The sequence below is a fragment of the Myripristis murdjan genome, chromosome 14 (assembly GCF_902150065.1).
Source record: "Myripristis murdjan chromosome 14, fMyrMur1.1, whole genome shotgun sequence".
NCBI lineage: Eukaryota > Metazoa > Chordata > Actinopteri > Holocentriformes > Holocentridae > Myripristis > Myripristis murdjan.
In genome coordinates this window covers 16573085-16593947 of record NC_043993.1, presented here as the reverse complement: position 1 = coordinate 16593947, position 20863 = coordinate 16573085, and the positions used below count along the sequence as shown (strand labels likewise).

Sequence of the window (20863 nt, the reverse complement as noted above, 5' to 3'; positions counted from 1 at the left end):
AGCGAAAAGCCAATCAGCTCTATGGGAATCTCTCCGCTCACTCTCTCTGCGTGCGTGCGTGCGTGTGTGCGTACGTACGTGCGTGTGTGTGTGTATGTGTGTGTGTGTGTGTGTCAACTAGTTAGCTAAGGCTAGCTACCTAGTTGGCTAGCTTGTTGAAACATATTTCATGAACCACAGGCAACATTTATGCCAAGAAACAGCCGTCGCTCACCATGAGAGAAGATTTCTGCTGCCACCGGATGTTTTTCAAGCCTTCACGCCAAAGAGGATGAGAGACTTTGACCAGCCGCACAGAAAACAATGATAAGTTAGCTAAAGTAAACGATTGTCAGGCTACAGCTTTTTTCACCAGGCGACTATCTCAACATTAGCTCGCTAGCATCCTGGGAAGGAAATATCTGAGATTTTGCAAGGACTGAACGCGGAAGGAGGATATGAGACAAGCTCGACAACTACTGTAAACGTTAGTAAGCTAGCTAGCTACATTGGAGAAACAGTATGGGGAAACATATTTCACAGTGAGCACAATTACCAAACGTATCACGTAAAACAACGCTAGTGTTAGCTTTTGAGGGAACCTTAAATGTCCAACTAGAAAAAAAGCGAACGATTAGGCTAACTTAATGTCGTAAGCTAACGTTACATTTAACTAGATAATGGTCGCGATATTAATCAGCTAGCGTTAAATGCTGACAAGTAAGGCCTAGCTAACATTAGCCGGCAACAATCTAACGTTAGCTAGTTGAGGATGGCTAACCGTGCTAGGCAGTCAGCATGCTAACTAATCGCTTATGTTTTCACAGTCACTGGGGTGATTTAGGGTGTTGATGATTAAACCGAGCGTCTTGGATATATAGTGATCTAAGTTAGCCAGGGTCGATGTTTTTGCTAGTTTGCTAATGTCAGTCAGTAAACTTGATGTAGCTGGGAGAGCATTGGCCTGTGTATGAAAACAGTGATTCTTAGCTGCTAACCGTCATCCTGTCTGAAATTACACAAGTGTATCGACACTGAATATTATGACTAGCTCCCTGTCATTTTTGTTTGACTTAACAGCTAACACCTATAGACTACACTCAGTGCAATCAATGTATTCAGTGGCAGTGTTGGCTAATATTACCCACAGTCTGACCTTTGCTTTAAGTGATCAGTCAACGTTATCTTTCAGGACTCTAGCGTTATAGCTAGTGAGATGAGCATTACTGTGAATTAACACATTTAACATTACTTGTCAAATGAACAAATATGATTTGGGGTTCACAACTCTGATGCAGTTCCATTTAACAGTGAGCTTGTGATCTTTTGCTAAGTTAATTTAAGGCGAGCTGAAATTGAAGAGGAACCTCTTTAGATACACAATCACCCTGCGGTTTTGCTAAGTCTTTAGATAAGCAAAAAACAAAAAACAAAAAAAAAAAAAAAAAAAGCCACTTTAAAGTGTCATCTCTGTAACTGATATGTTTGTGTGTACAGTGGCAAATCTCAACCACAGCAGATGAAATCACATTGGGATTTTCAGTGTAATTTCACTAAGGTCAGTCTTTGCCCTCAATAATGTTTTTTTCCCCTGCTGAATGGAATGCTAAAAAGTGGTGTTGTATTAGGAGACAAATCGGTTGTGGTCTTTCTTACAGATGAATGTTTTTTCATACATTCAGTGGGTTACCAATGTGCCAAAAAGCCACTCTCCTGATTACTGGACAAGGATTAGGCTAGATTTTGGCAACAGTGGTGCAAGGAGGGAGTACATTGTGGCACAGGAATATGCAAGGACTTCTGAGCTCAACTGAAGACTACAAATCCAAGACACCGAACTATCGTGCTTGATGAAACGGTCTCGGTTAGCCTGCCATCCCCAATGGAAGTGCCATTGTAGACACAAGACACTGTGGCTCCAACTGCTGCACATTGTTTTGAGCTACAGCCTTAGTGGAAGCATTGCAGCTTTGGGTTGACTTGACCTGAAGGTGGAGATGGGTTCCCAAGCTCTTCAGATATTACGACAGGGTGTTTGGGCTTCACTCACGGGGGGCTGGTATGTGGACCCACATCAGAGCACGTTCTCCAACTGCTTCCACCTCTACCTTTGGATATTTCTCCTGGCCTTCCCGTTCCTCCTGTACATGGTGAGCACAATCTCTCTGAGCTAAGTACTGTCAGTTCATCCACACATATGAAAGAACTAGTAAATTAAGGCCCAAGTCTTTAAAAAAAACAGCTTTTTAGACTTTATTAGGTTTACGTTTATTTGCTGTGTACTGCAAGAGGAATCTGACTTAGCTAACTGGTGCTGATACATTAAAATACATTTAAACACTACATGATTATCATACAAGGTCCAGGACAAAATAATATGATCTATTATTTATTGCAGACGAGAAATGCTGTATGACAGACTAAACATAACACACTACCAATACACATTAAAAACCCAAGAATTGCTCTAAAGTTGCAAAATTGGCATACTTAGGCATTCTATTAAAACATTTGGTTTCACAGTTTATTCTTGGCATGTCATGTCTACTTTCTTTGGCAGGTTTTTCTTTTATACCAAAACACTTAATCCCCAAACCACTGTGGCCTTCCTTTACAAACGAACAGTGGACTGCTTCTTTAGGATAACTACACAGCACTGTGTTAAATACGTCATTGTTTTTTTTTTTGTTTGTTTTTTTTTTTGTTAGTGTTACCATTTGCCAGCTGTTACTGAATAACGCCTGTCACTCAACTCTTCAAGTAGACCGGCGTAATTTTATTTCCGTATTCAGTCTTAATTGCTGTCATCATCTTTTCACTCCCTCTTAGGCTCTTCCTCCTAGCTTGGTGGTAGCAGGGGTGTACTGTGCTGTGGTGGCGGTCTTCTTCACAGCCATAAAGGTAGTGAATTACCGGCTTCATGCTATGTTCGACCTTGGGGAGATTGTAGAGAAGAAGCAGGCCTCACTCACAGCCGAAGCACCAAGGATGGAAGAAGGAGATGAAGCATCAGGTGCCCATGATGGGAATCAGCACAGGTAACAAGGATAAAGACCTTTTCTGACATGGTTTGGAGGAAATTCATGCAATCTTGATTTCACATGCTGTAGCCAATTGATTTTGTGCATTCCATAACTTCCTCACAGGGACAGTCACGTTGGTGTGGAGATGACTGTGTTTCGGAAAGTCAACTCAACACCCCCAGTGCGTTGCAGCTCCCAGCACTCACTGTTTGGACTGAACCAGGTGTCGGTGAGGGTTGCTATATGTTACAGTAGCATGTAGTCTTGATACCTCCTTTCATTTTCACAGCAAAACGGGTGATGTGTGTCATTTATTCTTTTTTGACATATGAGGATGGTAGAAACTGTAATCACAGACTGCAATGTATTTATTTATTTATTTATTTTATATATCTTCAGGAGTTTTTACCCCAGTTGGAGGATACAGGGGGGACTAAAGGTATGTATCTATGCTTTGTGTAGTTATACACCAGGTTAAACTGGGTTTTGGTATTGCCAGTGGAATATAATGTGTAGGCCTAAACTGAATTATCTTTATGTTCACTATCCTTGAAGCACTGTAAATATTAAATATGCACTGTTTTGATTCCGGGGGTTTATTTCTTTTCTTTGCATCTCAGATATCAAAGAGCTAATGCGGGAACAAGGCAGCAATAATGTAATTGTGACTTCAGCTCATCGCGAGATCTTACGTCAGAGCTCCCAGGACACCATTAGTAAGCCTGCTGCTATTCATCCACCTGAAACTAGCATAATTCACACTGCACACAGTCTAATCCTGTCTGTAAAAAGCTATGCTATGGTGCACAGGGTATAAGCATACAAATATAGACAGTTGCTTATAGCTGTGGTTCTCAGTCCTGGTCCGGACTGCAGCTGGATTTCTGTCCTGCCAGATAAGTTGTATTTACCTGGCATCGAAGGTGTTAATGAGTCCTTGATTAAATGGCTAGAATTAAAGCCAGCAGGGCTCCAAGTCTTGAGGATCAAGAGTGACAACCACTGCATTATAGACATTCATTTTTTGTATTTAATGTTGTGACAATTGTATTCTTAGTTTGGCTTGTTTTGCTTATGCAGGGCCCGCAAATGTGGTCCAGTCCTGCATTGCTGCTGCTCTGGGAAGCGAATTTCCAGGTTTAATGGGAGTGCCTGGAGTGTCAGCTGGATTTGGAGAGCCTGGAGATTGCTTGTCTATCCCCCCTTCACCTTCCAGCCAGGAAGATGGAGGAGAGAAAGAACAATTACAGGAGGTGGAGGGGTTGCCAGAACAACTGTCTCAGCAGAGTCCTGAGGAAAATGGGATGGGGGCCTATTCTCCCCTGGGTCCCTCTGCTGAATCTGAGAGTCTGGGGGAGACTCCACTTAGCCCCCTCATAAAGAGTAGCTTAAGTGAGGAACTGAGTGAGAATCTCCTGGGTTTGGGTCTTGATCCTGTTGCATTTGCGCCGGGGACTGAGCACCCAGGCAGCCGCAGCGGGGTGGCTTTAGCGGCTGGATCCACAGACAGCTGTTTCAGCGCGGGTGGAGCCACCACAGACCGTGAGACCCTTAGCACTGTTAGCAGCTACCGCAGTGAGAAGACAGATTCCACCCAGCTGGAGAGCCCTTCATTCAGTCAGCCACGGCCTGCAGATGCACGGGTGTCTGCCTCTACACCAGCGGTGGGCTCTTTTATCCCACAGCCCACAGAGGATCCAGCAGGACAGGGTGGCAGTGATACTGACAACCTGTCGGACAGTGTGCTATTGCGCTCCCCTTCCAAAGATTTCTCCCTGGGCCAGGGGCTAGATAGGACACTTGTTGAAGGAGAGGACCTACCCTCTGTACCCTCTGATATTGCACAGCCTCCTACCCTTCAGAATTCTTCCCCTTCAAGTAGTGGGCAGTCAGAGGTTTGTGATTTAGACAGAATTGCCCCAGTTCCCCCGCTGCCGCCACCTCGGCAGGCCAACTCAGTGCCCTCAGGGCTGGCCCTGGGTCTCGTGTGTTCTGAGCCTGCTCTGCCCATTTCTTCTACCCCCTTCCTGCTGTCTGACCAGCCCACTCTGCAGGCCCAGCAGGTGGTGCGCCCTAAAGACTTGAAGCTGCTGCGGGCCAGTGGCAGTAGTGTGGGGCACAGGCCAGGCCGACGGAAAGCTCCACGGAAGCGAGCCGGAGCAGGAAGCAGCAGTTTTGACTGTGGGTCTTACAGGCGTCACCACAATCACAGGCAGCACAGAGACTACATCCCAGTTCGCAACCGGCTGAGCACCAAGGCTTACAGTGAAAGTCTGTTTGAAGACTCCAGCGATGAGGATGATGGCAGTGACATGAGCGCTGGTTCCAGTCTGGGCTCTCAGCGGCGATATAGCTCGGATGATGATGACGATGATGATGATGACTCAAGTTCCTCTACCTCCTGCTACTCCCCAGACCTTGCTAACACTGGCATTACGTCCCCACTACCCTCTGCCGCTCAACTGCCCACTCCGAGAGAAGGAGATTTACCTGAGACCGCTGGCCCATCAAATTCTCGTGCTGCCCAGCGCTCTGCTAGCACAGCTAGCGCTAAGACTCATGCTAGGGTGCTAAGTATGGATGGGGCAGGTGGAGGCCAGAGCAGCACAGCGGCGCTGCCCTCCACTCTGCTTACTATGCCCTCATCCTCCACTCCTGCCCCTCGCACGCTGACCATCTCCAAGTCTGATCTGGAGGCACGCACCATCCATACTGACAGCTTCCCTGGGACTCATCACCACCGGCTGGACTCTCTGGGCGGTTCCTGGACTGGCAACCAGATGGGCTGGAGGGCAGGAGAGCTGGTTGAAGAAGGAGCTGTGGGGGGAGGTGAGCTGGTGTAACTTCTCAATCTGTCCCTAAAGTAATTTATATAGATATAATAAACAGGAGTACAAATATTATGTGTGTGCCAGTATCAGACTAATATTCAGAGTCACTGTATAATAAGATAAGGCACATTAAATGTAAAGTAACTTGTCCTGATTACATAGACACTCGTGGCAAATTCACAGTACACACTAGTGCAGATGAGCAGGATTTTTTTATGCTGTCATGGGATTGGGAAAAGACAGGGATATTTTTGTGGGAGTGGGTTGGGACAGGGGTGAAAATCCATCCCCATGTCACCCTCTAATACTTACAGAGAGTAAACAACACATATCTCTCTACAAACTGTAGGCCCTATAGATTGAATGGTCCATGTTTGTATGTGTTTGGGCAGTGTGAAATCAGTATGATTGCAGCCTAAATACCCTTTTTTTATTGTCATAATACTACTGCGACCACCACAAGTAACAATAAACTTTATATACTGCCTTTGAAAATCAACATTACAAGTTACTTTACATAGTATACAGACTATAAGTCGAGGACATCACTGAATTAAAACAAGCAAACAAAACTATTGAGACAAAACAAAATAAATGAAAAATGCAAGGCTGTAAAAATTTGTTTTAAGCTAACATGAATAGAACATGAATTGACAAGGAGATTGTTCAATTGTGTTTGGACTCTGATAGGCCATTGAGAAGATCTTTGTCAGCATACCAAGATAAATGTTTCATGATACTAGGTAGGAGCAAACCATCGACTGCTTTAAAAGTAATTAATAATCTCTTGAAATAAATTCTGAAATCAGCAGGAAGCCACTGCAGATTTGCTAAAATAGGAGATATTTGCTCTATCCTGTTTGATGTAGACAAAAGCTTTGATTTTCATTTAAGGGGAGTTGCACGCGTGGGAAGATAAGAGAGTATGACTGACTTCATTCACATTGGAAAACAAGAGAAATGATCTGATCCTAGTTATATTCCTTAACTGATAAAAATAAGATTAAAGAGCACTTTGGACTTGTTTCTAAAATTCCAGACCAGAGTCAAAAAGTAGTGTAAAAGGGGTGAAATACTACAAACAATCATTAGCCTAATTAGCAAATCCGGTTATGTCAAAGCCGCTAAAATACAAAGAAAGTATTCCTCACTAAAAGAGGAATATTTGAATTGTAGATTTAACTTTTCGAATTTTAATGTTCTTATAAAAATACTTATATCTTGCAGGGAAGATTAATTAAAATCCTGGGCTTATGTTCTTTAACCTCTTGCTGGTATTAAGTGGTAATCACCGACAGCCTGTTCTGCTGCACTGCTACTGACCAGCAATATTATGAAGTAAAACCTGACCCACTGAAGCCTTTATTTAAGCCCTCATGTTTCCTGAGCAGCTCCAGTTTTGTTTTATGCAGATGCTGATTAATACAGAATCATAGGTATCGTCCAGGATTATTTGAAGCTATGCTATGAGAGTGGAGTTAGTCCAGCTTTAAAGTGCAGTTCTTTGTGAGGCGCTGTGTTTCTTGGCTTCTTAACACTAGTTTACAGGGCACAGTGCGCCTGCCAAACTGCTGACCATTGGTGCCTTGTTTTCACTGACTTCTCTGCTTCTGTGTAGGCTTACAGCTCCTATCTGCCATTCTTTTATAGCAGCTATTCTGTTTCCTTCTAGTAATCATTCAGTTTTATGCAGTTTGGGACGCAAAATGAGGGCAACCTTATAGTTATTATAAGGGTACAACTATATGGGTGCATACCTTACTTTGCCCAAAACGTCTGTGAAATTAATAATGCAGGCTGTGTGTGTGTCTGTGTGTCTGTGTGTCTGTGTGTCTGTCTGTGTGTGTGTGTGTGTGTGTGTGTGTGTGTGTGTGTGTGTGCACGTATGTGTACCTTCAATGCAGTTGCAAACTTGGCATAATTAAAATTCAGCATTATTTTTAGAGAATAATTATTAACTAGCCATCCCTTCCTAAATGAAAACGGTGCCTTGTAAAATGTATGCTGACACTGTAATGTAAACCTTAGCACTGATGTAACCAATCACCTTCCTCCAGCTATGGCTCCAGAGGACGGGGGCAAACGTGACTCTGTAAGCAGTGTTAAGAGGACCCAGGCCATCCGCAGGAGACACAATGCAGGGAGCAACCCTACACCGCCCCCATCCACCATGGGATCCCCTCCCAGGTTAGTCCCCTCAGCACACCTTGTCTCTGTTGGTTGTACTGTGCTGTGGCTGGCTCATATCGATCGCATTCCTTTGCTGCAATCGTTCTCTCTACTGTCTTGTCAAAGCTGCCTGCAAGTTCCTATATCCAGGACATAAGAATTATTAACTAATTAGAATTGCTGCGGTCTCTTTGGGGAAATGCTTGCTCAGTATGCTGTTTCAGAGCTTTGTCATTATGGGGGTTCCTACAGGGCTTGAAAAAATGTGAAAATTTACAGATTTCAGAGAGATTAAATTAGGCCTTACAAGTATTTGAAAATAAATGGATGGCCTTGAAAGTTTTTTTAAGCATAGCACCCAGATTCATCAATATGCTTCAGCTCTCTGGGCCTCCTGCCATCTGAGGATCTTGCTTTCATATACCAGCGGTTTCAAAATAAAGGATTTCACTATGATTTCTTCACTCAACAAAATTATTAAAAAATGCCACTACAACATCTGATTCTCACCAATGCCATGCTAGTTTGATCCCTACATTTTGAGTTTTTGAATTTACTAAACAAGACCACTGAGAAGTCCTTGACGTTTTATGTCCTACTGAGTGTGGGAACCCTCTGCATAACCTATTAGAAGAATTAACTTCGAGACTGTCTACAGTTTTGGAGGGTTGATGGACCCAAGGAGTGACATGACTTAAGTGATATTTTAAAAATAATGTCAGCCATTATATTTTTACACACATCACTTCTTGTAAATTTTTTCTGGTGTTTCTGCTGCTTCCTGTAGCCTGCAGGACCTCCAGAGGGCTCGAACCTCCTCCCATTCGCGGACCCGTACCCTTCCCTCAGCCTTACAGTTTGCCTCCTCATTGCTGCTGCCCCGCGGTGGCATCCATGAGGCGTCCACATTTGACGACACATCAGAGGGGGCAGTGCACTACTTCTATGATGAGAGTGGTGGGTGAACACCAATAAATGAACATTCTTTGATGCAGACAGTAATGACAGCAGTATAATTTTTGCTTCCACTCTGATAAGACTTGTTTGACAAAGAAACCCTCTCCCTTCTTTAACATCAGGGATACAACATGTGAATGCATCTTCAATTTGTATTGTTGATGGTAGTTTCTTTGTTACTTGTTGGATGCACTTCATTTGAGTTTACTTTGTGTTATTGTGCAACAGGAGTGAAGAGGTCATATACATTTGGACCTGCTGGAGGCGGCTATGAGGACCCAGTGCAGTAAGTTATCAAGCTGCCAGTATCAGGTCACTTGTTTTGATGGCAACTGAAAATCAGTTCTGGATTGTAAAAGTTAAATTTGCCACAATTAAATTTATGTGAAATTTCACTCTTGCAGAGAAAGGGAGAGACAGTCTCAATCCTCAAGCTTCACCTCCACTGAGGTCCAGGAAGGAGCACCTGTCCTATCCATGCTTCAGCCCAGACCCGTGGTTTTACAGGGCATGCAGGTTCGCAGGGTGCCTTTGGAAATGCCTGAGGTGAACTATCCAAATGTTTCATTGACCAATTTATTTTATGTAAAATGTCGTGGAAAGAAGCCCGAAGTATATCTGCCTCAGGGCAATGATATCAAATGTGATGACTTGTTGCGAACTCATCACTTATTCCTCACCTTATCTCTCTAGTTTGATCTAGATCATGAGTCTCTGCAAGAGTCCCAGGAAAACACGCTGATGATTGAGGAGAAAGCCAAACCCAAACAGTACTATCGCTTTTGGGTGTTGCCGGGGAAGTGGCTGAGAGTTCGATATGATCGACTGGCCCTTCTGGCCTTGCTGGACAGGTAAGACAGAGGTTGTCGATGTAGCTGGATAGTGTTCCATGCATGATCTCTTGTTCTCAACAACACAGTTAAACATTTTACAATTATTTGTCTCTAGTATTAGTGGCAGGTATGTGATGAGTTATATTTAAGAGCACATTTACAAGACATAAGTCACAGGGCTTTCCGCTAAGGCACAGACTAGCCAGCCAGGAGAAATGAGTAGCCAGCCAAATCTGAATCTGAAATAAAAGAAATTTCCAACATAAATTATAAAATAAATAACAGTTAAATGGTCTCAACCTTTCTTCAGATCCTTAAGCACTGTTCTATGCTGTCTTCACAGATTCAGTTTAAAACTCACAAACAAGGACAGACAACTGAGGAGTCAAGTTCAACCTTATTATACAAAAGTCCAGAATGATACTACAGAATGACACTTGAGAATCAGTTTTTAATAGTTTTTACTCCCATTTAGCCTATAGTGTGCCTGCATAATAAGCAGGCTACATTAATTTCTCAGAAATGTGCTTCCCACTTATCATTATTATCATTATTATTATTATTGTTATCATCATCATTATCATCAGTATCTAGGCTATATATTATTATCATATCTATATGATTCTTATTCTTATTTACTACCCAGAATGTTCGCGGAGCAACAACGGACATATGATGTCATGACATCATACGTTAGCTTCTGTTGTCTTTTTGGGCTAAACGATGCGATGCGGTTAGGCTTTCTTTTGGCATCTCTCTTAATATGCACTGCTTAAACACGTACCATGTTTACGATAACAACAGGAGCATTTTGTGATGTGAGCGCTGTCGGCTCCGACACACACCCCTAGCTGAGCACTGCACACACACACACACACACACACACACACACCGCATGTGGGGGCGGGGCCGCTGATGAGTTTCTCTCACTTGTGTGCATGAAGTCGGCGGGGATTAGAGTAATTTGTGGTTATTATCAGTACAAACAGAGCGAATCACAACTTTAATGAGTTCGGTTCAGTTTGATATTATTGTCAGCCTGTTAGAAAAAAAATTTGTTTATTATAATCTAAAATTAATATACACTATATTACCAAAAGTATTCGCTCACCTGCCTTTACTCATACTATGAACTGAAGTGCCATCCCATTCCTAACCCATAGAGTTCAATATGATGTCGGTCCACCTTTTGCAGCTATTACAGCTTCAACTCTTCTGGGAAGACTGTCCACAAGGTTGAGGAGAGTGTTTATAGGAATTTTTGACCATTCTTCCAAAAGCGCATTGGTGAGGTCACACACTGATGTTGGTCGAGAAGGCCTGGCTCTCAGTCTCCGCTCTAATTCATCCCAAAGGTGTTCTATCGGGTTCAGGTCAGGACTCTGTGCAGGCCAGTCAAGTTCATCCACACCAGACTCTGTCATCCATGTCTTTATGGACCTTGCTTTGTGCACTGGTGCACAGTCATGTTGGAAGAGGAAGGGGCCCGCTCCAAACTGTTCCCACAAGGTTGGGAGCATGGAATTGTCCAAAATGTTTTGGTATCCTGAAGCATTCAAAGTTCCTTTCACTGGAACTAAGGGGTCAAGCCCAGCTCCTGAAAAACAACCCCACACCATAATTCCTCCTCCACCAAATTTCACAGTCGGCACAATGCAGTCTGAAATGTACCGTTCTCCTGGCAACCTCCAAACCCAGACTCGTCCATCAGATAGCCAGATGGAAAAGTGTGATTCATCACTCCAGAGAACGCGTCTCCACTGCTCTAGAGGCCAGTGGCGGCGTGCTTTACACCATTGCATCCGACGCTTTGCATTGCACTTGGTGATGTGTGGCTTGGCTGCAGCTGCTCGGCCATGGAAACCCATTCCATGAAGCTCTCTGCGTACTGTACTTGGGCTAATCTGAAGGTCACATGAAGTTTGTAGCTCTGTAGCAATTGACTGTGCAGAAAGTCGGCGACCTCTTTGCACTATGCGCTTCAGCATCCGCTGACCCCTCTCCGTCACTTTACGTGGCCTACCACTTCGTGGCTGAGTTGCTGTTGTTCCCAAACGCTTCCATTTTGTTATAATAGAGCTGACAGTTGACTGTGGAATATTTAGGAGCGAGGAAATTTCACGACTGGATTTGTTGCACAGGTGGCATCCTATGACAGTTCCACGCTGGAATTCACTGAGCTCCTGAGAGCGGCCCATTCTTTCACAAATGTCTTGTTTCACAGTCTGCATGCCTGAGTGCTTGATTTTATACACCTGTGGCCAGGCCAAGTGATTAGGACACCTGATTCTGATCATTTGAATGGGTGAGCGAATACTTTTGGTAATATAGTGTATATATAAGAAATAATAGCCATTAAAGTAGCCGGCTGGACTTCATTGAGTAATAGACTATATGGCCGGCAGCTGGCGCTTGTGGAAAGCCCTGAAGTCACTCTCATTTTCTCTATTTCTAAATTACACTGTATTTAAAGCAAAACCATATTATTCTCTGGCTGCAGAACAGACCAAAAATCCAGTTTCAACTTAGAAAAGCAATTAAACATTTTTGTATTTGTTGGATGAAATGGGAGCTATTGGCCTTTTTTTCCCTTGGTTGACTACTTTTTGTTGCAGCATTGAGAAAAGCAATTAAAAAAATCTGGCAGGCTAGGAACAGAGCTAGGCCTATAAATAGCTTGAGCTTACTGGTGAACAGTTGTCTTATTCAGTGCTAATAATTACAACTCTGTATTCAGTGTGCGACCTACTTTTAAAGCAAGACAATACATTTTCTTAGAAACAGGTGCACAAAGGCCACTTCTGTAGCGATATCAAATCAATATAGCCAGAGGGCCTTTGTGAATATAGAAGGGAGCATCTCCCAGACCTGTTTGCTGAGTTTCCACTGCCATGCATTTGAGATGTTAAAAATCTTTGGTTGTCATGCTTACCCTTCCAAAATGTACCATAGATTGTAGCAATCTGCCAGGCAACAGTCAGTTAGTCTCATATTAATGTGGAAGTGTTCATGGTGTTATCACATTACATCCAGCTGCTACTCAATAGACAATAGTCAATTTATGATGTTAAATGGAAAATTTCAATGCATATTGAATATATCTTTGTCAAATAACTGTGATTAAACATACAAAGCAATAAGATAGTGCTGCCAAAACATCAGTGTTTAGGTGTCCCAATATTTAGGGAGCCAACGTAGGTTGTGGATTGATCTTTGTGTCCCCTGTTGTCAGGAACCGTCGTGTGGGGGAGAATGTGTTTGCTGTGGTGCTGGCCAGCCTTGTGGCCTTCCTGGGGTTCCTGCTGCTGCTCCAGGGCTTTTTCAGGGACATCTGGGTCTTCCAGTTCTGCCTGGTCATTGCTAGCTGTCAGTACTCCTTACTGAAGGTACATAACCTCTGAATATCAATTGTGAAGTTGGTCTTATTTATACTATGTCTACAGTATAGAACATTTACATCAGATGGTTTTGTGTAGGATCTCCAAACTATCCCTTTACCTTTTTTTGTCTATCTGTATTGATGAAAAATCCAAACACTTATGGCATTTATATTCCCTCCTTCTATGTTCTCTTAGAGTGTACAACCAGATGCAGCTTCCCCAATGCACGTAAGTCTTGTTTTCACAAGCATAAATTTAAATTTCGCAGCCAAAACTAGACATTTAATATTTTACCATGTGCTTGTGTATAATTATTAGAATAGGTCATTTTTACCTTTTTTTTTTTTTTATTGTAAATCATCCTGTCATCATAGTATCATTTTGTGTGTAAAGTCAGCTGTCTCAAAGACATAACTGCTTGTCTCATATCTCACAGGGCCATAACTGGATTATTGTATACAGTCGGCCGGTCTACTTCTGCCTGTGCTGTGTGATGATCTGGATCTTTGACCTGTCTGGGCGCTCTGGTAGTCTGCAGCCCTTCTCCCTCTATGGTGTCACCTTCTTCTCTGCACAGTTCCTGCTCTGTGCCAGGAATGTGCTCATTGGTTAGTAGTGTGAATGTGTGTGCACATGGGGATTGGGTTTACAAATGCATATTAGGCTGTCATACTAGATGTTCAGATGAGCATTCCCACTAACCTACTGTTGGTGGTCTTGACAGACTATAAGTTGTATGAGGGTTCCCACACACTGTCACTAATAACAGTCAGACAGATCCTGCACAATTCTGGTGTGATTCAGCAGGAAAATTCAGGATCTGTGATGTAGTTATGAAGCAACATTTTAATCCTGTGGTTTAAAGTTGACAACTGAATCGAGGATTTATAAGTCACACAGGAATATAGTTTTGATGTGGAATGACTCGTGTCAACTGGCGCTGGTGAACATTCAGTGTTCACACAAGGCAGACGTATTGTGCGCTATTATTTAAATTTAGTTTTAGATGGTCAGGTTTTACAAGGACATGGCAAAGTAAGCATGACCTGGCTTCAGATCGGTCACAGATTCTCCAGGTCAAGTCATGTTTCACTTGTAAAGAGTAAAGAGTGCTGTCATTAGTGCTGTTTAAAACTGTTGATACACATTGACACTGTGTGTATTTGATATTGTAGTGTAGATTTAATTAGAGAATAAAGTCGAGTTGTCAGTGTACCACTGTGAAATATATGGAGCTCGAAATTGTTGCAAAAATTAATGACTTAAATATTTGAGGGTGAGGAGAATTTTATATTAAAGAAAAAGTACATTTGATAAGTGTAACAATGCTTAAAATTTGTGCATGCATGAGTTCCTGTGTTTTATGTGTCCACCAGCATCACGTCTTTTAACATTTTTTTTTTTCCCCGTTTGTCCAACAGTGTTTGCCTTGTGTTTTCCGGTCATTTTCCTGTTTGGGCTCCTACCTCAGGTCAATACCTTTGTGATGTGTCTGCTGGAGCAGATTGACATGCACATTTTTGGGGGAACTGGTAAGAACATAGCTGCACACAAGGTGATAACAATGGTTGAATAGTCTGTCAGGAAACAAGGAAATTCTTTATGCGTCATACAGCTCTCATGTGAGAAACAGCACAATAGTATTATAACATGCGGCACAAGGCGACAGTGCAACATAGGGATTATGCTAAATACCGTCAAAGGCAGAGTTATTTTTGTTTAAGTTTGTTCAGTAGTGCTATACTGGCAGGCACAAATAAGCTTCAAGTCAGGGTGGTTTGCTGCCCCCAGCCAGTTCTGATTAGGCTCTTCCTGATCTCCTCTTTGAAACTATGCATCTCTTTCCTCAGCCACTACCAGCCCCCTGTCATCTCTGTTCAGCCTGGTGCGCAGTGTGTTGGTGGCTGCCCTGCTGTATGGATTTTGCCTCGGTGCGATCAATGTAAGTGGCAGACGGAGACACACTGAACACATGCATAGAGGTTAAGTTGAGTTGCTGAGGTTTGGTGTAAGGTTTTTGATCATATTTTGCTAAGTTCTGACTGAGTTAGAGTTGGATGTCTGCATTTTATGTTCTGTATTGCAGGCGCCGTGGGGGGATGCCCATGTGCCAGTACTGTTCTCTGTGTTTTGTGGCCTACTCCTGGCCTTGTCCTACCACCTCAGCCGCCAAAGCAGTGATCCCACCATCCTGTGGTTAGTACTTTCTGTTTCATGCAGATGCTTATGGCATTTCTGTTCATCAGAAGGCTTGGTTGTACTATTGAAATTGTTCAAAAAAACCAAAACAATCACATCTGCCTGTGGCTTGGCAGTGAGTGATAAAGCCATGATATGAAACAAATAATGCAATACAGTGTCGGTGCAATGCAGTGTCATTTTTCACTTGCTTTGTGGTGGGGGGTAAGTTTTGTAATTGAAAGTAAATAGTCTAATACAGTGTCTGTCAAACAGGATTATTCTTGTTATTATTTTTCTCCTTTCCCTTTGAAGTCGTGTCTATTAACTTCACTCAGCCTTTCATTCGCTGGTTTGTAGCTTAACTATCTGAACAGTGTTAAAAGCCTCATGCTTACTTTAGCTCTCATACTGTGTATGTTTTTGCCCCTTCTGAACACAGGTCTCTGGTCCGGTCTAAATTATTCCCAGAGCTGGAGAACCGAACACCAGAGGAGCCCCCCGTGGAGATCAAGGACCCTCTTCCTGAGAAACTGCGTAACTCTGTGGTAACAATCGCTATCTGCTTACCTGTACACGCTGCAGGGTCACTGTTTCACAAGTTTTTAGTAGAATCCAGGCTGATTTATGTGTTTTATGTGATTTTAAGCACGCCTTTTTGTACTGACTGTGTCTTGCAGAAAGAGATTCTTCACTCAGATCTCGTCATGTGCCCCCTCATGGCTGTGATTACCTTTGCCATTAGTGCCAGCACAGTCTTCATCGCTCTTCAAGTTAGTTGGAGCATGGATCATGATCCTTTTGTAACAAAACATTTCTCAGATGTTTTCAGTGATCACTGTCTGTAGATGTTTGACAGTCATTTCTCTCCTTTTTTCTCTCAATCCACACAGCCTGCTCTCAGTTTTGTCCTGTACATCCTGGCAGGGGTGGTGGGCTTCCTTACACACTATCTCCTGCCACAGCTTCGCAAGCAGCTGCCTTGGTTCTGCTTGGCCCACCCTGTGCTCCGCTCCAGAGAGTACAGCCAGTTTGAGGTTCGAGGTGAGCGCCCACTTTGTGTTCCATCTCAACACACAACAGCTCACATACATACAGAATACCGTAAAGTTGAAGAAGAGCAGCGTTAACAACCCAAACAGTATCAGCTATATATATCAGCTGGTAAATTCTGAATGGAGAAGGAGAAAATGCAATACCTATCTCATTCCCAACATCTTATCCTCTACTCTACACCTAAAATTCAGAACATGTTAAACAGTAAGCCTTTCCCACAATGGTGTAAATATTCATCTCAGTTTAAGTGTACTTGATAACTCTTTTTTGCTACTTTGATTTATTACACAGCTCTGTAATGTTTTCTGATGAACATGAAGGGAAAGGCTCGGGTTTAGTCAGTGTACTGCTTCTAGTAGTGTGTGTGACATTGCTTTGTCTTTTCCTTGCTGCAGATGCTGCTCAGTTGATGTGGTTTGAGAAACTGTACGCGTGGCTCCAGTGTGTGGAGAAATATTTCATCTACCCAGCAGTGGTGCTCAACTCCCTTACAACAGAGGCCCGAACCGTGGGTCAGAACCACAAAGAGCTTGACATCTAGTAAGCTTTTCATCCATCTTGTCTCCAGGCTACTTCATATTACAGTCTTCCTAATCATTGCTTAGAATGTGATACTGCAGGCATTGTGTGCATTGGAACCATAGAAGATAAAAAATAATAAATATTGTCAGTTACCCTCAGCTGTATGGATTTATCCATGCTTTGCCTGGTGGCACAAGGTGCTAAAAATGTGCCTCCTTACTCGTGTTATTTTTTGCTCCCTCTGTTCATTGACCAACCACAATAACAGCGTCATGTTTTTGCCTGCACAGTAGCATATGTGAGAGTGAACAGAGGACTTAGCTGAGCAGAACAAATTAATTAATCTTATATCTTTCAGTGTGTGTGTTCCAGAAACAGGACTAATGTGCCTAGTGGTGGCTGGGCCATTCTGAGTCTCTGCTGAATGGATTACAAAAAGAATCTGATTTATGATTCAAAAGAATTCCTGCCCCTGTTTAATTTTATTATACGGCTAGTGGTAATACTACACAGTATGTGAAGTTAAATATGTTGGCTCAACTTCAGACCATTTTATAAAAGTCTGATAACAAATATGAGCATATTACTAGTGTGAACTTAATATCCCTGACTAACTTACATAATGTTAGTTGTAACGGCAGTATTGATTAAATAGTCAAAACTTACAAACACAAAAACAAAAATGAAATCCTCTATTTCACGTGTATTGATCAAGCCATGCCTAAAGGCATTTTCGACTCTGGCTGGCACATGTGGGTTTCAACATGTTCAGCTTGCTAAAGTAATACAGTGTAAATATTCATTTTACTATTCTATCACCAATGCTATACAATAATAATTTCTTGTGTTTTATAATATAATATTGTAATAATTGTGTTTTAATTATTCAATCTATACCTAATTCATGAAAGCTTTTACATTTGCTGTTAGATACCTGTGAATGAAGGAATGAATTTTATTTATTTTTATTTTTTATTTTATCTCAATGAAACTGCAGCAATTGATTTCTGGGATTGGAGATCTCGTTTTTGGATAGATACTTTATTGTCCACCAAAATGTTAAAATTTGTCTTTGGCTTCACAAACACAGTGTAAAAGCACTGGACAACAGACAGTTACAATGCAAATGAAATAAATAAAAATGTAATATGTGTATTTTGTTAACATGTACCCTTCTTTTTCTCTCCCTCCGTCTGTTTGTTTCTCCAGCAGCCGAGCTCTCTTCATCTCGGTGGCGGGTATGAAGCTGCTGCGTTCATCCTTCTGCACCCCGTCCCAGCAATATGTGACATTGTGCTTCACCACTCTCTTCTTCCAATTTGACTATCCCCATTTCTCTGAGACCTTCCTAGTTGACTACTACTTCATGTCCATTCTCTTCAGCAAGGTTAGAGTGCAATTGGCTCACTCTACTTTAGAGTGGTCATCTGTATGTTAATCTCTACTGTATAAACAGTGTGCTGACTGTGAAGTAGTATTATACAGTTGCTGATGTGTTTTATGATGTGTTTTTTCTGCATTTATTCATTTCTCAGATGTGGGATCTGCTGTACAAGCTTCGATTTGTGCTGACATACATCGCTCCCTGGCAGATCACTTGGGGCTCAGCCTTCCATGCCTTCGCTCAACCCTTTGCTGTGCCTCGTATCTTTCAGACGTCAATACAGGAAACATTTGTCAGCTTTTCTGCTTTTGTGATACTCTGTGTATACCCTAAGGACAAATTCATCTTTTTTGCTGTCATGTAGATGTGCTTTGCTGTTCTACAGCTGACCCCTCAGAAAATCAGCTGCAGAACAGTGACCCTTGACCTGGTTAGGGATTCAGTGCAGTGTTTGCCATACAACAAGCCACCACATGTTGTGAAGGACCTTGAGCAGTTACTACTTTGCTGGAGATGTCCTTAACTCCTCTGTTACTTCAGACTCTGCAGTGCTTTTTGTCCAGGCTGTGTTTTCTGCCATTTTCTCCACCCCTCTGAATCCTGTCCTGGGCAGTGCTGTATTTGTCACCTCATACACCAGGCCTGTCAAGTTCTGGGAGCGAGATTACAAGTATGTTTTAGATTCCCTTTAAAGTGTAAGATGATGTCTCAACAAGTCCACATCTGTCTCCAAGTGTTTCTGTTAAATTTGAGTCATTGATCTTGCCTCTGCAGCACCAAGCGGGTCGATCACTCCAACACAAGACTTGCCACCCAGTTAGACCGCAACCCAGGTACATTATTCTCACCATTAACCATTCACCACCATTAATCATCATCACTACTTAACTACAAGTCCTTTCAACCTTAAGCTATAATGTGTTTTTTTTGTTTGTTTTTTTTTTTGCTGTTTTAAAAGGTGCCGATGACAACAATTTGAACTCCATTTTCTATGAGCACCTGACACGGTCTCTGCAGCACAGCCTGTGTGGAGACCTGCTGCTGGGCCGCTGGGGCAACTACGCCACAGGCGACTGTTTCATCCTTGCCTCAGACTACCTCAACGCTCTGGTGCACATCATCGAGATTGGCAATGGCCTGGTCACCTTCCAGCTCAGGGGGCTCGAGTTCAGAGGTCAGCAGCATGGCGTGATGGGGCTTGTAGAGCAGGCTGAGCGAGTCTGCTTTATTTTTCGGTGACCTCGCAGCTTGTTTTAACATGACAGGGCTCTTGGGTATTTGTTAAGTGTGCACATAGAACAGCAGAAAACAGAAAATACTGAAGTATTCTTTATATTATATTATATTGTATGACATGACATGATATTATTCCTTTCATTCATTCCATTCAAACTGTGATGCTGTTCAGATATACAGATATACAACAAAAGAGGAAGTTCTTTTTTTTTTTTTTTTTTAACTTTTTAGGGAAACACATCTATTTTTGATGCAACACAAAGTTATACATGTTTTCTAGCCAGAGCTCTTGTCTCTGGTTGTTTTATTTTTGTTGTGCTCATGATTGCAATGACAACTGCCTTTTTATAATCAAAGTAGGAAATGAAGATGCCTTCATTGCTAACAGTGCTGTGTTTTAATATTCTGATGCAGGTGTGCAGTGCTGACAACTTTCTACACAATTGCACAATATTTTCAGTTAAAAATGGACTTAAAATGGTACTTTGAAAATATTTGATTTTGTAGGTAAGAAAATTGAGTATCTGTGGTCCAAGTGTATCTTAAGGCTCTGTGACACTTTTAAGAATATATATTGTGTATCACGTGAAGAGATCACAACAATAATCTTAAAGTTGTCAAAATTTTCTAGTTAATTTGAACTTGTTAAACACGTTGTACAGAAAATATTTACTCCGTGGCCTTGTATTCAACTCATTGAAATTATTACATTATTTTCATTCATTTACTTTAACAATTATTTGTTTGGCCTAAAACTCTGATTGCTTTCAGATACTTTTTTTCCTCCTAGAACATGAATTTGGGCTTTATTATAAATGTAAAACAAAGCACTATAGACTGAACTATTTAGTTAACCACAGCAAAGTCAATTAATTTCTCTCTCTCTCTCTCTCTCTAGGCACCTACTGTCAGCAGAGGGAGGTAGAAGCCATCACAGAGGGAGTGGAGGAGGACGAGGGCTGCTGCTGCTGTGAACCCGGCCACCTGCCTCACATGTTGTCTTTCAATGCCGCCTTTGGGCAGCGCTGGCTTGCATGGGAGGTGGCTGCCACCAAGTATGTGCTTGAGGGTTACAGCATCAGTGACAACAATGCAGCATCCATGTTGCAAGTGTTTGACCTTCGCAAGATCCTCATCACTTATTATGTCAAGGTAAATCATTTGAATTCTGGGAGACTGAAGCTGTTTTTAGATTTGCTAACATTCTTTGGTTGTGCTCTTTGGTTTTGCAAAAAGGAAGTTTTTCAACTTTTTTTTTTTTTTTTTTTTTTTTTTACATCTTTAGAGATTAAACTAGAAGTAATTACCCTTGTGA

At 42.2% G+C, this 20863-nt stretch overlaps 1 protein-coding gene across 2 annotated transcripts in view; it reads left to right on the top strand.

The window, feature by feature from the left end:
- Positions 1–113: 113 nt before the first annotated feature.
- LOC115372073 (pecanex-like protein 3) overlaps positions 114–20863 on the top strand; it is a 30682-nt gene continuing 9932 nt past the window's right edge. The window contains exons 1-28 of one of the 2 annotated variants that reach the window (XM_030069782.1): positions 114–1537; positions 1638–2129; positions 2809–3017; positions 3126–3231; positions 3402–3441; positions 3623–3718; positions 4083–5831; positions 7891–8020; positions 8790–8959; positions 9188–9245; positions 9364–9505; positions 9653–9810; positions 13025–13178; positions 13368–13400; positions 13609–13780; positions 14594–14704; positions 15023–15114; positions 15259–15368; positions 15793–15898; positions 16031–16123; positions 16244–16394; positions 16802–16946; positions 18138–18315; positions 18464–18572; positions 18853–18982; positions 19087–19145; positions 19271–19486; positions 20447–20700. In XM_030069782.1, the coding sequence (XP_029925642.1) occupies positions 1977–2129; positions 2809–3017; positions 3126–3231; positions 3402–3441; positions 3623–3718; positions 4083–5831; positions 7891–8020; positions 8790–8959; positions 9188–9245; positions 9364–9505; positions 9653–9810; positions 13025–13178; positions 13368–13400; positions 13609–13780; positions 14594–14704; positions 15023–15114; positions 15259–15368; positions 15793–15898; positions 16031–16123; positions 16244–16394; positions 16802–16946; positions 18138–18315; positions 18464–18572; positions 18853–18982; positions 19087–19145; positions 19271–19486; positions 20447–20700 (5124 nt within the window). In that variant the 5' untranslated portion in view covers positions 114–1537; positions 1638–1976. Of the gene's footprint in view, positions 2130–2808; positions 3018–3125; positions 3232–3401; positions 3442–3622; positions 3719–4082; positions 5832–7890; positions 8021–8789; positions 8960–9187; positions 9246–9363; positions 9506–9652; positions 9811–13024; positions 13179–13367; positions 13401–13608; positions 13781–14593; positions 14705–15022; positions 15115–15258; positions 15369–15792; positions 15899–16030; positions 16124–16243; positions 16395–16801; positions 16947–18137; positions 18316–18463; positions 18573–18852; positions 18983–19086; positions 19146–19270; positions 19487–20446; positions 20701–20863 lie in introns of both variants that reach the window. The other variant, XM_030069783.1, reaches the window with a different exon arrangement.